This window comes from Chionomys nivalis, chromosome 11 (assembly GCF_950005125.1).
Source record: "Chionomys nivalis chromosome 11, mChiNiv1.1, whole genome shotgun sequence".
NCBI lineage: Eukaryota > Metazoa > Chordata > Mammalia > Rodentia > Cricetidae > Chionomys > Chionomys nivalis.
In genome coordinates, this window is record NC_080096.1 from 42706815 (window position 1) to 42725178 (window position 18364).

The 18364-nt window shown below is 46.3% G+C and overlaps 1 protein-coding gene across 1 annotated transcript in view; it reads left to right on the plus strand.

Moving 5' to 3' along the window:
- Positions 1–15455: 15455 nt before the first annotated feature.
- C8a (complement C8 alpha chain) overlaps positions 15456–18364 on the plus strand; it is a 55184-nt gene continuing 52275 nt past the window's right edge. Inside the window, exon 1 of the mRNA XM_057785225.1 lies at positions 15456–15532. Coding sequence (XP_057641208.1) covers positions 15456–15532 — 77 coding nt within the window. The remainder of the gene's footprint in view (positions 15533–18364) is intronic.

The following is an 18364-nucleotide window of genomic DNA, read 5'->3' on the forward strand; positions in this document are numbered from 1 at the left end:
GAGTCACCCCCTCAATACCTTGTCACCCTGCTCCTATGTCAGCCAATTTGCATTTCCTTCCTCTGTGTCTTCTGAAGAAACTCCCAGCTTCCCTGACATTTGATAGAACCGGGGAAGCTGTACCTACCTCAGCCAGTTTCTATCGCTGCCTGGTAATGTATATGAGGAATAGATCATTTACTTACTCTCAAAGCATATGGACTTTATAAGAAGAAGTACTCTGTAACGCAGACATGGCTGGGAAGAATAAATCAAATATTTCTGTGTACTTAGGGGAAAAGGAATTATTTAAATGTAGCCTCCAGCTCCAGGGCCATTTACGGAACATGCAATTCTAGACCTTGACCACCAGGGGGAGAGCTAGGCCTATCTCTACACTGGTTCTATTTTTAGAGACTGATCCTTGCCTCAAGGAAAAAAAAAACCAAAGATTTAAGATTATAATACTTTTTTTTTTTTAAAAATCGGACCAACTTATAAATTATTTGTGAGTCCAATAAAAGGCAATTATCAACATTTCCTACTATTTCAAGAGTAATATATTCTATGTTAGAAAAAGATTCAATTTATTCCTGGGCTATGATTCAGGTGACAGGAACTGCAACCAAAGACACTGTTCTCCCACGGAAAGCTGGACGCTTGGGAGAGTGCTTGCAATAATAGAAGAAACCATTGTCTCCAAAGTTCCCCTCCTTTCTTCCCAGCCACTTGGGCAAACCATGCTCTCGCTAAGTAGAGAGGTACGATGTAAGAGGTCATGTACGAACAAAACCCTGTCTGTGGCATTTTGAGACCACAGCAACCCAAACAGACTAAACCAGCTGGATTCTGAAGAACTTGGAGGTGAGAGGCATTACGTACGATTTACAGACACGTCACACACTTCTGAAACTCTAGGGGGTCAAGGTAGAGGCCCAGAATCGAGGAAAGGTGGATGGTTCTGCCAGGAAGGAGCAGGATACAAGGTTTGCCGTGAAGTCGCGAGGTGGGGCAGCTCCGGTCCCATAGAATGGGTTTGGCCATTCAGCTCAGCTCACCCTTACTTCTCTGTGTGTGAGCATGTGTGTTGATCTGACCATGTTCAACCCTCAGACTTCACGTTTATCTTTGAAGCCCATTCTCCACTTCCTCCCTTGCCTCTCCACCCACCTTCCTCAGCCTTTCTCTACGCCCAGGAAGGTTGAGATGGAAGAACCGTGGCCTGGACGGTGGCGTCAGGTTCCAGCTGGGAAGCTCCAGTATGAGGTCCCAAGGTAAAGGAAAATGGCCACAGCATCTCTCCTGCCCTCCTCTCAATGTGCTGTGGATCATACACAGTCCCTGTATCTCCTCGCACTTCCTAGTGCCTTGACTTTGGGCTGTGCCCGAAACACCTCTGGTGGTAATGGTCCCTTCTCTCCCTGGTCATGATCTCATCTCACTGGCTTCCTGAACCCAGTCCACACCTCCCCCAAAGGTCCTGTTCCTAACCATTCCCCATTTGAATCTTGTGTGTGAACTATTTTCCACCAAGGCCCAACTTTTATATTATCTTGTTGTAAATACTTATTTATTGTCTTATTTCAAAATGGAACTTACAAATGTTTAACGATATACTAAGTGGAAATCTTGTGAGTTTAAATAGTGAGAAAACACGCAGAAAGGTATAACCTGGAAGTAATGGGAAAACAAAGACAGTTGCTTGGTGTCGCAGCCTCTCCACGAGCATCGGCAAGACACAAACAGAGCCCCTTGTTTTCCCAGCGCCCAGATAAAGCATAGCATCAGTTCAGTTCAGAGTCCATAAAACACAACTAACCCAATTACCATGCACACGTCCACCCGCATGGAGCCGGGAGCTTTGGCAGCGTCTCTTTGTTATAATGAAGGGCCTTGTGTAGATAGCACCAGGAGGAAGTGGCACCCTGGAGGGGATGGCTGTGCAGTTGCTCTTGGCAAAAGGGACAGAAGGTGCCCCTGGGAATCCTAGAATAGTATCCCATGCCTCCCACCAAGGCAGCTGCAGGCAGCAAGTCTAGCGGTATCAGCTGCGACGCTTGCTGGACCTGCACCCAGTACCCACGATTGGCACAGCCAACCAGCAGCTTATTGGCGTCTCTCTGCCTCTCTTTCTGCCAACCCTCAGCCTCCTTCAATGCCTCTAGTCCTCCTCAGTGCTCTAGTTACTCGGGTTTTCACTCCGTCATGATTTTGTTTGCAGACAATCCCAGGTTGCTGAGGGCGCCCATTCTACCTAAGAGCCACTTTCCGAATAGCCGACCTCCCTTCTGCATCTAATAACTGGATTGTTCCATGTCCTCAGAGGGCGCCATGGCTAGCCACCTGCCATTGAGTAGAACTGACTGTGTGTGGCTACAATGACAACAGCCTTGGGTAAGGTTGCCTACCCTCATGTGACTGACGGAACAGAAGTACTAACTGCTCCTCGTGGTGGTACAGAGGCTGTGGTATGGGCAGTGGGTTTCCTCTGGCAAAGGAACACTGACCCATGTGCACTGAACATTTGGACGGCTGCATGGCTGAGAACGCCTGCTGATTTTGCTTGATTAAGGTTCCCTAGACGTCTCTCCATGGCTCAGCTCTTTGTGAAAGCTGGTCTACTCCAGTCTAGACCACAGGACCCAGACCGGGGGCGGGGGGTGGTGGTGGTGGTGTCTGCAGAGCAAATGTTGGGGTGGAAAAAAATAACCAGTGTGACTCAGCACAGCCCCTGCAATGAGCTGAGCCACTGGCTTAGGACCTGGGTGGGGAGAGCTCTGGGTGGAGTCCTCAGAGGACGCTAGCCGAATACAGTTGGCTGCCTGGAGAGTGAGCTCCTCTGGGAAGGACTTCCCCAGAGAGTTCAGCAGAGACTCATGATGGCTGAACTAAGGTCCTAATTCTGCCGCATAGCCATGGATGCCCTAGGACAAACCTGACGACTGCGCTTGCTTCTCAGGCTATGAAATGTGGACAGGGAGCCCTGCCTTAAGGAGTTGTGGTGTGAAATCATGTCCCTGCGCTGACGAATTACAGAGTTGTATGATGACAATTGTTGTGGAGTGGGGGAGGGGAAGTGGGATGGGGGCTGAGGCTGCTGACCTGTTTTCTAACATTTGCACTAGGACTTGGGCTCCCAACAACTCGAGAGAAAAGCGACCCTTCAGAGCAATCCCGGGAAGCCAAGTTACCCATGATGAGGCAGCCAGGGCGGCTCAGGAAGCTGGGGCGTTCGACAAGCAGAGGCCAGGACTGTGTTCGTGCCTGCGCTTCCTGCAACCTCACTTGGCTGTGGGTTGAATAATCTATTGTGAGGCCCAGATTTGAAAATAAATTTTTTAAAAAGGCAGCCATACAAGAACAGATAACAGTTCTCCCCAGGGGCACAGCAGGCTGGAAAGGGTTTTCTTGCGTGAAGGCACTAGGATGGCTCAGTCCATCATAGCGTAACCCTGCCTCTGAAAATTCTGGCAGGGTGAGGGGAAACCCAAGCAACCTTGACCTCCTAGTCCAGTGCACTGGCTCTTACAACGCCCCCCCCCCCATGCTTCTCTGAGAGCTTTTGTTCAGGTGAGGATGGAGTTCCACCTGTACTGTCCAGTCGAGGAAGGCCACAGAAGGCAGCTTAAGCCTGGTCTTTTTTATTTTTTCTTTTCTTTTTTTTCTGGCTGGGGGAAGATGCTGTTCCCCTTCAGCCTAAGGGGCCATCTCTCTGGCAGGAAGGAGGGAGCCCCTACTCAGCTTTGCTGCCAGGGCAGGCGGAGGCTGAATTATCTCGCAAGAACAATTGAAGCCTACCTTGGCTGGAGTCAGTGAGGTTGTAAAATCACTTCCCTGAGGCGCTCCGGCACCCAATTTGGAGATGAGTGGGGATTTACATGATTCAATGGAATGTTTCTTCCCTGTGTCGGGGCTCAGTCGGTCGTGAAGGGGGATGTGTAAGCAAAGCTCAGGCGGCTGTGTGGGAGCCTCGTTCTCATTTGGAGGGGCTGGCTGAGTGGAGGCCAAAAGGGCTGCATCTTTTGGGGGGATGGTGCTTCAAGGTGGGGTGCAGCTGCTCCACTGTGACCTTCAGAGCTCTCTCCCCATTGGGGTCAGGCAGATGTATAATGAAACGTCTCGGTCTCAAGCCACCATGAAAAAGATACCCAATTTACTGAAGAGTATTATGGGCTATACCCTATCTTGTCTCTTTCCTTAGTAATTCCTCCCCAGATCTCTACAAGACTTCTAAGAAGGAAGTCCTGTCACCCCACGTACACAGGGGGAAACTGAGGCTCAGAGGAGTGGTGAGTCTAAGGAGGTGTTACTCCATCTGCTTTGCTCTTAAATCACCAGATTTCATCCACAGGAGAGCATACTCCAAGGAGGTGATAAATCTTTTAGTGTTTGTGCACGTGTGTGTGTGTGTGTGTGTGTGTGTGTGTGTGAAGCAGGCTTACATGCATCACACCATGTGTGTGTGTGGGGGGGGGATCAGACAACAACCTTAGGTCTCTCCATATTCTTTGAGACAGGGTCTCTTGTCATTTTTTTTTTTTTTCTGCTGAATATAGCAAGTTAGCTCGCCCTCAGGATTCTGGGGATCTCCTGTCTCCTCGTTCCACCTCACTGCAGGAGAACTGGGGTCAGAGATGTCGCTGCTCACATGTCCAGCTCTCATGTCAGTTCTGGGGATTCCAACTCATGACCTCAGGCTTGCAAGACAAGCATCTTTACCTACTGCTCCTTTTCCCACCTAGGCAAGACTTCTGACAAGACTGGCCAAGTAGACAAAAGGTCAGAGAAGCAGGGTGGCGTGTTCTCTCCTGCTGAAAATGGGTGGAGCCGAATGAACATGCTCAGCAGTGGGAAGACCAGAGTTCAAATCCTGATGCTGGCTCTTCTTGTCTCTGTGATGTGAGAACCTCTTCTCACCTGAGAAACGGGGTAAATAGCCACCGCTCTCATCAATGAGCACAGAGAGACAGGGACAGACAGATGTTGCCTTGCTGTCACTGGGAGCATGGACACACAATGTTCTCATCAACCTGCTGTTGAGACTTGGATGAGCTACATGCAGAACAGCTCTACAGAGGCAGGCATGGAGAAAGCATTCAGAAAATCCCAGTTACTGCTGCTGCAATCAACAGTTTTAACTCCGGCAGTAATACTGCTGATTCCACTTGACTAACAATCTTTGAGGGTTTCTGTAAGCTCCGAGACTCGTAGGCTTAAATTATGTATACTGATATCATTGGGAGTTTGTCTGCTGCAAGAACCAGGAACACACACACACACACACAATACATTGGCACAAAGCACGGAGGAAGAACCTCAATGGAAAGGGAGCCTTCTGGAGACCTACGCTGTGCTTGCGGTTGTCAGTGGCCAGGTGAGAACGCATGGTGAAGTGACAGCAATGAGGACAGCAGCGGCATTTTCAGGGAGCGAGAACTACAAACTGCTGCAGGGTTATTGCACACCTCAAACCAGATATGGTTTCCTTTCTTCCCTGGACAGTGCTTCCAGCTAGGCTCCACCATTAAATCAATTTTCCCGTGTCTGATTAGTAATGCCACGGCCCTTTGGTCACGTTGAGTAGTGAGGGTAGACTCAGTCTTGGTTTTTAACTATTTGTCTTAGCCATATGACTCCATGGTCCCCACTAATATTGGTTGCTTGGTTACTTCAGCAAGACTCCTGCCTTTAAGAACCAGGAGATGAGCTGGGTGGTAGTGGTGCTCACCTTTAATCCCAGCACTCGGGAGGCAGAGGTGGGTGGATCTCTGTGAGTTCGAGGCCAGCCTGGTCTATAGAGTGAGTTCCAGGACAGGCTCCAAAGCTACACAGAGAAACCCTGTCTCGAAACCCTGCCCCCGACCAAACAAACAAACAAACAAACAAACAAAAGAGTAATCCAACATAAAGAAATGAGTAGGGGGAGAGAGGAAAAAGTATCCATCTTTGTCTTTTCTGCCCAACTCAGCTCCGCAAACACAAGTGCACATCTTCCATCCTATATAAGTGTGTGCAGGGCTCGAGGGCTGTCGCAGAACTGTAGTCAGTAAATTAAAAGCATTTGCAGTAAGAAATTTCACAATGTTGATAACAGCATGCTATAATTACCGCCGGTAATTAGCTATTACTAACACTTAGGCAATGCCCACTAAGTGCCAGGCACCTTTCTAAGTGCCTTCCACACATTAAATCAGCATCATCTGCTCCTCCAGAAAGGGAATGTAGACAGCTTTTGATAGCCATGCCTTTGTGAAGATTTATTTACTTTTTATTTTATGGGTATGATTATTGTGTCTGCATGTATGTCTCTGTACCACAATTCCCTCGGAAGCTGGAATCCCCTGAGAGTCGTGAACCCTCACATGGGTGTTGGGACTTGAACTCTTGTCCTTCGGAAGAGCAGCCAGTACTCTCGACTGCTGCCCCAGCCTTCTTTGCAGTACCATTATATTCATGCCTTTCTATTGTGCCTTCCCACATTGATCCTGGGCTTAGCCCTGTGGTGACAACAGAATTCTCTTTGGGGAAAGCTGGTATGTAGGAAAGAAGCCCTGGCTAAATACCCGAGTGAAGAGCATCTGTATATATAAGGAGAGACCAGGGAAGGCAGGGGGTGGGGTTTTAGTCTAAGCTGAGCTTTCTGCTAAGTGAAGCCCCGAAGCCCATTAGCATCCTTTGTTGACTCTCCATATGAAGTCAGCACCCCAGCCACTGGACACAGCAGCGAAACAGAAATAGTTGTTTTGGCAAAAGTGTACAAATCCCTTGGACCGTTTTGGTGAGAGACTTTTTGTGATCCACGAGAAAAGCTCGAGCTGTGATGACGAACCTGTGAGTTTCGTTCACTCATTTATCAGCCAGAACATTGACTGCCCGTGTGGTTCCAGCCCGTGTTTGTGGTGCCGGAGACGTAGCAAGGAAGGGAGATGATGCTTTAGAATTTATGACAAAGTTCGTCCTCCCTGATGCTGCATCAACAAGATCAGCATAATCTCTAAATGTACCGTTTATTGTTTTATAACTTACTATGTATTTTCCTCATCTAAATTTGATATGACTGTTTTTGCTATGCCCCAACAGGGACCATAGGTAGACTTTGAAGTCAGTCTAACCTGATCTCAAATTCTCTCTTCCTTCTTCAATTCTTCTTTGGACCTCAGTTTCTCTGTATGTGGAAAGGGTTTCCCATCTAAAGCTACCCCACAGGTTATGGGAAGACTGTGCTTGATAACGTCTGTGCCTTTCTTTCTGCCCTCAGATATTGGGTGTCTGCAGCCAGTTCACGACAACCTTCATCACAGAGCGTGTCATGGGTGGTCTAGAATTTTTCTCTTGCTGGGAGAAAACACTCCGACCAAAAACAACTTTGGGAAGGGTGGGGTTTGTTTGGCTTACTCCTGCACATCAGAGTCCGTCACTGTGGGAAACCAGGGCAGGAACTTGAAGCAGAAGCAATGAAGAAATACTGATTACTGGTTCCCTCGGGGGTCATGTCCAGTGAGCTTTCTTATACAGCCCTAGACTATTTGCCCAGGGAATGGTGCTGCCCACTGGTCTGGGACTTTCAACATCAATTAACCATCAAGACAATCCCCCAAAACATGCCCAGAGGCCAGCAGGATCCAGGAAATCCCCCTGTTCCCTTCTCAGGCTGCAGCAAGCTAACAGTTAAAGCTAACTAGGGCAATGGGCATCTGGTCCAAACCCTTCCCTACTTTCTAGGACTCAGAGGCGGGTCAGCCGATACTGAGTCCTCTGCGTGTGTGTCCTGATTTCTGGACCCTTTGCTTTGGAAGACTGAGTCACGACCCTCACCCACAGAGCTCTGCCTAAGGTTGTCAAGGATATTGATGGCCTCGGTTACACTTCCCAGCTGGCCTGGGAGGCAGGTGTCCTTAGTCTCAGTTTTACAGTCAAGATACCCAAGACTCAAAGAGGGACTTATGCAAGGTTACAAACAAACAAACAAACAAAAACCCTGAGTAACCTAGCATGCTTTGCTTTGCAAACTTGGTATTACACCTGCTGTCTTTAGCTATGTGAAGGTTCTGCGTACTGCCTTTCTGCTCTATTGCCCCCTACCCCACCCTGGGCATCGTACTGTCTTACAAAGAAGCTGACACGAAGCCTAGAGCATTACCAAAACACAGAGCCGGCACGTTATTGTTTTTTTTTCTCTTGCAATCGTGTTCGTAGATGGCATTAACACTCACCCAGAAGCTGTTGAAATCCACTCAGCTAGAACCCTGATGGGTGAGAAGTGGACTGACCAAATTTGTTTACATTGAGCTAATCCGGTGCTGTCTCTCACTCCACACAGCCTGGCTTATGAGTGAGGAGCAAGTCTAATTATAGATAGACAGCCCAGAGTGCCTCACGGGAAGACAAATGTTGAATAAAAGTATTCAGAGAGACGTGAATGGCTTAAAATGTGTGTGTGTGTGTGTACTATGTGTATGATGTGATTATATATATATTCCCTCTGCCGGCTTTACAGTTCTAAAAGGGATTTCCTAGCTCAGGATATAGAGAATCCTGAACATTTAGACAAAGAAAGTGTAGCAGTGAGCTAGCGCTCAGGTGTGAACACTGAAGCTCAGAGAAGTGAGTGAAAACATTTAATGTGCTCCGGGCTCAGGCTAGCGTGAAAATGAGGCCCCTGACTCCAGAGTGTATGAATCCTTCCAGTCCTTCTCCCCAGAGAGACATCTTGTTGTGTGGCAGGAGCACAGTCTTTGGGCCTGCTAGTCAGTCTCGAAGCTGGTCTCTCTATCCCCAGCCTCAGTCCCCCTCAGTGCATCCTCTGTGGCTCTTGGAGGGCAAAGTGCCATCTTTGATGGCAGAGCTTCCGTTTCTCAAGGCTGTCCTCATATCCTTAGGGGCGGCGTTCACCTCAGTCATCACACAAAGGCACATGCGCCAAACCACAGTCCCTTTAATAAGAATCTCGCCTGTGCTGCCATCTCTGCTCAGGTATGGTCTGCTTCTACCCATGTAGCAGAGAGAATTCCTCCTTGGCTGGGCTCCTGGCTTCACCAATGTGACTTCCTTTGCCTAGAATGTCTAGAATGTTCTACTTTTTTTCTTTGTCTAAAAAACAAAGCTGCATTAAACAATTTCCTAGTCCTCTCCCCATGTCTCCCCTAAAGTCCAGTCACACATATTCCCCAGATCACAGATTCCCAGAGCTCAGTGCTTGCTGTTGATCCCAGCCACAGGACCCTGTGACAGGCAGGAGCGGTGCCTCTCATCTCTAGTGCCCACCAGCGTTTAACACCAGCCCTGGATGGGGTCAGTGCAGTCGTTGACCCATGGCCACGTGCAGTCTATCCCTAAGTGTGATAGGGTGGGGAAGGGAATTGGCTTGGTCAGGCCCCTCAGGATTCATCTTCTGAGTGATCAGTCCATTCGGTCATTATTGGTCATGCCTTAAGCTTATGATTCATAGTTTTGCACATGCAGAATATGTGTGCTGCACATGGGTATACATACGCATATTTGCCTATGTGTGGGGCACACATGTATGTGAGGGTTAGTGCACATGTCAATGCACATACAGAGGTCAGAACTTGACATGCAGTGTCTTCTTCAATTGCTCTCTACCTTATTGGGGTCAAGTCGCTCACATAAGCCCCGAGCTCACTGATTTGACTAGTCCACTGAGCTAGCTTGCTTCGGGTATCCCTGGCCTTGGTCTCCTGAGCACTAGGATTCCAGTCAGACCACCACGCAGCCTAACATTTACATGGGTGCTGGGGATCTGAACTCTGGTCCTCATGCTTGCGTAGTCAGTGCTTGGGGAGCCATCTCTAGAGCCCCGAGCCTGTGGTGTTTTCAAGAGCACGATCAGCTCTATGCTGACAACACACAGATGCTGAAAAGAAAAGCAGAAATGGCGCACGCAGTTTGGGTCACTCCGTCAGATCCTCAGCAACCCCCACATTGTCTCCTATCGCTCTGGGATCTGAGAGCACAGCCCCACCTGAAAGAATGGTCCCCAGCTGGGGCTTCTGAAACAGTACAACCTAACGGAAGAAGTGAAAGGAATACAAAGAGGGTGTCCCAAAGGACCACCCAGCTTTGGCCAGGGCCACTTAGAATGCTGAATCCCTTCCTGGGGAATTTAATTCTACTGTAGTGAGCCAGACACTGACTCCTCACCCCACATCCTTAAATGCAAATACAAAGCTCTCCTGGAAGTAGGTAGCAGTAGGCATGAATTAGCCTCTCCAGTGCACAGCTTTTGCTCGAGACCAATTACTTAACCCAGCCCCACTTCGTTTCTGGTGGAAAACCTACGGCTAAGGTCTTTTGGCTACAGCCAGGATCAGGAAGAAAACTGATTAATAGACAGGGGATCTACAGGAGGAGAGAGGAAGTAGGAAGGCAGTGGGCGGGACATCTTCATTTACTGCCCGCAGACTGTGCCAGGAACTGGGTTGGGTATTCTGTAGGCTTGTGCATCAATAAATTAGTATATTTTGGTACACGCACACCCACAAACCTCACCAGCAGCACCAGTGAACCCCCACATAAAGCTGTGTACTTGATGATCCATGCTGATTCCAAGTAGTATGGTCCTGGGAAAAAACGTATTTGCTGCAGCCATTGTGAGGCTGAGGTTGTCATTCTGAGTCCTTCCCACTTGTAAACCCCAAAGGTACTTTTGGAACCTAGGCAGAGATGGGGGTGGGACCAGATCTCCTTGGCCTTGGAATTATTATTCCAGCTCTTGCTGGAAGCATCTGGCCTCCGGGGGACTCAGACTCAGTCCAAGGTACCTAGGTGTGAACGCACCACATTCTACCCTCCTCCGACGGTTTCTTTGGCAGCCCTGTGCTCTCTGCCCTCCCCCCAGCCTCTGTGCTCGAAGGAAATCTCCCATGCATATAAATGAAGAAAAATAGATACAGAGACAGGGAGTCACTGTTTCAACAAGGCAGAAACAGCTGTTCAAAGTGCCCGGCTGTGAGCAGATTCCCTCATTTGGTGTTTAATCTTGTCCTATTAGGAAAACATTATTTTTATCTGTTTTACGGATGATGAAGCCAAGGCAAGGAGATAGTAACTGGTGAGCGGCGCTTTCTGGCCTAATGCTGTGGTCTTCCTACCCTAGGGAATCACTTCCTTTCACACTAGGTATGCAGATTCAGATCTCCTATGTGACTGTGCAACTGCGGGCCCAGCACAGGCATTGTGGAGAACTTTGAAAGGCTTACCAGCGAGAGCATGAGGCCAGATGTCATGGCTGCACCGCACGAGGCAACCCGGGCCATGCTCTGTTCTGAGGCCATAACTCACAAGCTGATTTCAATAGTGAAGAGTGTTTTCACCAGACAGGCGATGCATTTTCAAAATGAATTACCATCTTACTGTTGATTCTGCATAACCATTTACAACTGTCACTGACAGCCTGATGCTACAATTAAGGTGAAATTCGAATATGCAAACCTAAGATATTTTTTTTGGCATTCTCCATTCATCTTAGAAAATTTTGGCTGAAGCACATGGGGGCCCCGACTCCAGTACTCTATACACATTCTCTCCTAGAGGCGCAGCACAATTCCATTGGCCTCCCCACATCTCTTCTTTGAGATATGGTCTCTTAACATATTCAAGGTTTGCTTTGGAATTTTTGTCACCCCTGCCTCAGCTTCCTGGGTGCTGGGATTATGGGAGTGTGCAATTCTATACAGTCCCAAATCTCTCTTTTAATTTCATCTGTGATCCATTTTATTTTGACTCCTTTGTTTCTAGAAATAATATTCATTTCTGCTAATGCGTAATAAATGGAGGGGGGTTCAGACTTGGTGCTAAAAGATCTAGCCTTAGCCTGGCATGGCACCTTACAGTTGAACAACTAGACCTAAACAATCCCAGGTTCAGTGATTGAAAGAGTCTATACATCCATGATTCAGACTCATTCTGTGAGGGATTGTAGCCGATCTGTTTTCTTGAAACCTTGGTGTCTTCATCTCTAAAACTACATTAGGGTTCCTGGCATTGCAAGGCAGCTGTGAGGATTGGGGTTCTGGGAGGTGGCAGGTACAGGGCCTGATACTCCATAGTTCTCAATTATTCTGACTTCCAGAGAATTCTGGAATTGGAGGTTAGCAAGATGGCTCAGTAAGTAAAGGAGCTTGTTGTGAAAGGCCCGAGTTGAACTTTCAGGACCCGTGGTAGAAGGAGAGAACTAACTTCTTAAATTTGTTCTCTGATCTCCATCTTGTGCTGTGGCATGTGCTTGTGTACACACACACACACACACACACACACACAGAGAGAGAGAGAGAGAGAGAGAGAGAGAATGAAATAAGATAATTTTGAAGGTAAAATGATAAAATGTGAGTATCATGAAAACCATCTATTTTAATGGATCTCTTGATAACCATGCACCAATAGTTCTTGTTCAAGAGCCAGTACTGAGTGGCATGGGAGATTATAAGGAAAAATCAGGTATAGAACTTACCCTAGGTAAGGTTTACTTTTCCAGAGAGCCTCCACGCCCTAACCCTAACTCTAACACAATAGAGAAAAATTAAAGTGCTCTTGTGTGGTTCTGCTTTTTCCCCAGGATCACTGGTGCATTGGTCCATGAAAGTGAGGGGAACATGGCAAACAGGGTTCAGACAGCTGTGGATATCATGGAGACAGTCCTCTGGGAGGTGACTTTGGTGAATCAACTCAGCTTTATTCCAGAGTACAGAAAATATATGGGACTGGGGAGCCTGGGGAAAACCCTAATTTGCGTTCAGTGGCACACTCCTGCCCTAAGACTGGGTTGGGGCAGCAAGGTCCTACAGCAAAGCTCCTAGTATAAATCTTAGTTACCATATATGCAGCAGGGGAAAAGATTCTAGCAGGAAACTGTGTGAAGGGTCACCCTAGAGATAACTCAGGTACCCAGGTTTAGAGACAGCTTTCAGATAAGGTCAGTCCTCCAGGCTTAGAGATATTCTCTAGATAGGGCCAGGGAAAGAGCGGGAAGTCACGCTGAGGGGGTGGGAGTGGTCATGTCCAGTTTTGGAGAAAGCTGCCAGGCCATGATAGACTGCAACCTCTGACCAGCAAGGCCCTTCCCACACTCTTGCCATGTTTATGAGGCTTAGACAACAAGGCAACAACTTCTAATTGAAGCCACCTGACAGATATCCATGCTGGTCTTGACTTGGAGAAGCCTCTTGACAGAAAGATGGGGCATGGCTAAAGATGGTTCTGGCGGAAGAGGCAAGATGAACAATGTCACCACAGTGGCAAAGTGAGAGGCAGGCAGGAGGGACCTAGATTGTACCAGAGAGACACTAAAATGCTTGAGGTGGGTTAAGGATACAAAGTTGGGTGGGATCCTGTTTAGGGAGGAGTTTATACTTTTGATTTGTTGACAGCTGGGAACCACAGAAGACCATGGAGCAGGAGAGCAGTGTCAGATTCCATTTTCTTGAAGATGAGATCAGCTCTGATGTGGACAGAGGAGAAAGGCGGCCCCACCAGGAGTCCGTTTAGATTTCATTGGGGGCAGGAATGGTTTGTGGTAGGGTAGATAAATCAAGAAAGAGGGAACATTTCAGAGGAAGGTAATATAATTTAAATGACAATATTGAAGGATGTAGGGGAGAGGTGACTAAGGCCTGTTGGGAATCCTGAATGTCACTGAGGTTTGGGGTAAGGAGAATGAATAGTCACCTGGTAAACTTCAAGAGGGAGTAGTTCTGAAAAGAACATGTCATCATCACATACACATAAAAAGAAGAGGGACCCAGGACTCCAAGGAAGAAAAGGGCAGGTCAGACTCTTGTAGACAGTGTTTCCCACATAGGTTCTATTGACACTTAGGGTTAGATGTCTTTGTTTATAGTGGGGATCCCTGTGCATTGCGGGATGTTTAGCTACATCCCTTGACTCTACCCACTGGATGCCTGTAGCACCTCCCCCATGGGGGCAATCACAAGCATCCTTGGGCATTGCCAAGTGACCAATGACATGCCTACTTAAGAAGACAGTGTTTGGGGAGGTCTGTTCCCCATGAAGAAATCTCTGAAATTGGTTGGGGACCCTGAGTTCCAGTCCCAGGGAAATCTGCATGTCTGAGACAGGAACTTTTCATACAATGGATTTTGGGGGTTAGGAGAAAGGTGGGGTCCAGATACAGTACTCCGAGTGTTCAGATGTCACACCCCCATCTCCACATTTGTAGACATAGTACAGAAAATACCAACTTGGCTTCTGGTGCAAAAAAGAAGAAAGGAAAGTTTTCAAATGATGTATACACACGGAAGAACTGTGCCTAAGAAGACCTCGGCCCCAAAACTGAAGAGAAGTGGGAGACAGACAGACAGATACAGTCTTAGGGTCGGTCCTTCCAGCAATCAGAGCTGGGGCTCACATCTGCCGAGTTTTGCCTAAACCCCTGAGAAGTGGAAAGGAGGAACTACTGACAGCCTCGCTGGAGTTTCCATATATGAGTCAGATGTGCATTTCTCAGACATTCAAGCTGGTCATTGTGTCTCCCTATTGAGGTCAGTGAAGACGCAACTGGCTAATCCTAAATTCAATTTATACCTCTCCAAACATAGCAAGACAATGGTACATCATTGAGCCAGCTAGTTAACTGACCTGAGCTCCCACTGTAATGGCAGTACGGACTTAGGACTTCTCATGTGGCAGAATTCTTGATCGGAGACTAAATACAAGACTTGAAGTGCCTATCATTTAGTAGTATCTAATAGCTTTTGACTAGTTGCTCGTCTATCTTCTGTCCGTCTCTATTACTTGATTTAATTTATGTCTGGAAGAGTGGGAGATTATATCCAGGTATGGCATCGGCAGTGCAGATGTGTTGGCCATGATTGGCATTCCAGAGAGAGTTTCTCAAGATGTATATTTAAAACATCTGGTCCCCTTGAGACATAAATAGGCTGGATCTTGAGGACACTCAGTTGTTGAATTAGAGCAGAAAGTCCAGTGAATCTCATGCATTCTCAGATGTTTGGTAATGTATAGCAGAACCTCCATGAAACTGTTAATATTCCCACACTTTCCCGGATGCCTGAATCTGAGCTGGTGTGCCAGGTGAGCCTTGAGCCTTGCTGCTGCCTTGAACAACAGACTATTCCGACCTCAGGAGCTCCAAGAGCCAGTAGGAAACACTGGGTCTCTGGCAACTGTATCTTGGTTTTGTATTTTGTCTGTCTCTGGAAAGAAAACTCTTTACTGAACTGATTTTAGTTAAATATCACCTTTTCTTAGCCATGTGGGGATTTCCCAAACAGGGCTAAAGGGCTTGGGGCCATTTTGAAGGTATTTAGCTAATCGATACCTTGGTTACTGGTTAATCACATTGAATGGGAACTGAAAAACTTCTGATCATTTTAAACATCTGATAGGTGTTTGGGGTTCCAGCCTGGAGATTTCTGTAACTTCTAAAGTAGGCTATTTTCTGCTTTTGCATCAATGCTAGATGGTGACTTCTGGATAAGATGCTTGTCGTTGTTTTCTTTGGCTTGTCTTTGATGCCATGGCATCCCTGGGTAACTGCACAAGAGAAAGTGAACAAGTAAGTGGGCTCCAGGGCTTTGCAGAATTGGGCTCCTCTGCTGGGGGACAAAGATACTGTGATGTTGGCAGTGGGTTGTGTTGTCGTGGAACCTCTTTTTCATACTATTCCAATCCAATAAAGGAGTTGGAACAGGGGAAAATCCAGTTAGTACTAGTCTGATGTGTCTAGCTGGGAATGACCACTCTAGTCCTCAGCAGCAATCCAGACCAAATCATTCAGTCTCTCTGATTCTTGGTTTTCCTCTGTAGACTGAGACTTAAAATACCTCGTCTCTAATAGTTAATGTAGGTGTAATCAAATCCTGGACTTAAAATTTACTCTGCATACAGTAGAAAAATACAGTATTTTTCTCAAGCAATGTGAGGCAGTTAGCCTCCACTTCATTATATATAAAAAGAAAATGGTAAAAATCTATCTCACCTTACACCGGTTGGCAGGATATATAGAGATAATATTTGCAAATATTTTTGTGAGGGAGAACAAGAAACCATAGAGAGACTCAGCCATGCCATTCTAAACCTTTGCTCTGGGCTGATAACAGAGGTAATATTTTCCCATGTCTGTTGCATTTTGCCTATTCGTTTCCTGAGATTTCCAACCTGGCTTCATTTGGATACATATCACCATTGAATGTTTTGTGGTTCTTAAGAAGCATTTTAACTTCACTTTTGAGATAGATATCTTTTAAGCACGCTCTGTCTCTCAAACATTGGAGGTTTTAAATAGAATTACTTTCAAGTTCTTATTAGTTAACTCAATTTTGAATCATTATTGTTTAAATGCTAGAGTCAGAGAGAAATTCCCTTTAAGTAACAGTTCAGAGGGGAGATGTGTTTTACAGGCAGATAATCTGTAACTTACACTTAAAACAAATACACTCTTGAAACATCAGAAAATTCATCGCTAATAATTAGAAGACTCAGGTAAGAGGTCGCTGGTGAAGGAAATCTCAGCTGAGATACTCTCAATTATAAAAGCTTATCACTGTAATCCTTTCTGAAAACTAACAGAGTCTTGATGTTTGATGAACTTATCAAACAAGACAGATCAGTGAAGAGGGAAAATTCAAGCCAAGGCAGAAGAGATCCAATTCAGCAGCATACAAAATGCTGCGGGAGAAACCATGGGGCTCTTGAGTTCACTGCCGGTGCTTCTGACATTGGTTTTGAAAAATAGAAAGTTACGTGACAACATCATCCCCCTGGGTTCAAATCCTGGTGCTGGCACTTGCTATTAATAGTTGTTTGATCTTGAACAAATTACATAAGCGCTCAGGGCTTCATTTTACTCACTTATAAATGGGGAGGAAAATAAGAGCGGGAATTAAAGGCCTAAAAGTACCTAGAACAATGGAACAATGCCTCCCACTTAGTGAGTATTCACTCAAGCTGCTCCCAGTGACAGCAAACGGAGGGTTGTTATTGTTGATTTTTCCGTTTGTTTGGATGGCTGACAGCAATAGAAGAAATTTATAATGTGCCAATTGGCATGGGTCTTCCAGATTTATCCATTTCAATTAGAGACTTCAACATTTTGTTGGATTTTTAGCAACAGCACTTGTTTTTATCCCCAAATAAATTCCACGAGATACCTAACACGGAAGATGCATGTGTGCTTGTGCACACGTGTGTATGTATGTGTGTGTGCGCATGTATTTCATGCCTCACATTTACTTTGTAAGCTCATGGTTAACATTTGCTCATTATACTCTCTTGAAAGAAATAGGGGTTGTGTAAGCATAAAATCTTAAAGCCATGGAAGGAAGTTACAATTAGCAGCAAGATCAGTGATTCTCTAAAACATATTTTAAACAAGTAAGATATTTTGGTATGTGTTACTTATAAAACTTATTAAAATTCTTTCAATTTATTGAGATTCCTTCCTTCTTTCCTTTCTTTTCTTCTGAGACAGGGTTTCCCTGTAGCTTTGGAGCTCCTGGAACTTGCTCTGTTTGAGATCAAAGACCAGCCTCGCCTCGAACTCACAGAGATCCACCTGCCTCTGCCTCCCGAGTGCTGGGATTAAAGGCATGTGTCACCACTGCCCTGCTTGTTGTTGTTGTTTGGTTGGTTGGTTAGTTGTTTTTTGTTGTTGTTGTTGTTTTGAGACAGGGTTTCTCTGTGAAACAGAACTGGTTGTCCTGGAACTCATTCTGTAGACCAGGCTGGACTTGAACTCTCAGAGATCTGCCTGCCTCTGCCTCCGGAGTGTTGGGGTTAAAGGTGTGCGCCATCACTGCCCACCAAGATTTCTTTAATGACTAAGAATGTAGGATTAGTGGATATTCTATGCTGTTCAGTATAAATACTTGCAAATATGTTGAGAAACCTGTTACTTAACCGCTGAGCCACCTCTCCAGCCCCTGTTGCTTAAATTTTCATCTCTGTTCTATCACTTACTAAGAGAGGTGGCAAGCAGTATTATTCAACTGTTCTTGTGGGTTTCCCTATCTCTGTTTTGGTTCTATTAGTATGTATCATGTATCTGTTGAATCTGTGTTATTAAACACACACCCACACACCCACCCAGAGAGAGAGAGAGAGAGAGAGAGAGAGAGAGAGAGAGAGAGAGAGAGAGAGAGAGAGAGAGTTGAATTAGACGGATTAGTTACTTTTAAGCAACACTATAACAAAATGGCTGAGGGGACAATGACAACTCAAGGGAAGAATATTGCATTTTCTTCAACAATTTCAGAGACTTCAGCACATCACAGAAGGAGCAGTACAATGGAGGAGAGTAGAATGGTCCATTCCACAGCAGAGAGGATGCAGAGAGAAGGGGATGTATGCTCATGGCTGACTTCTTTCTTTTATACATTGATTCTCTCAG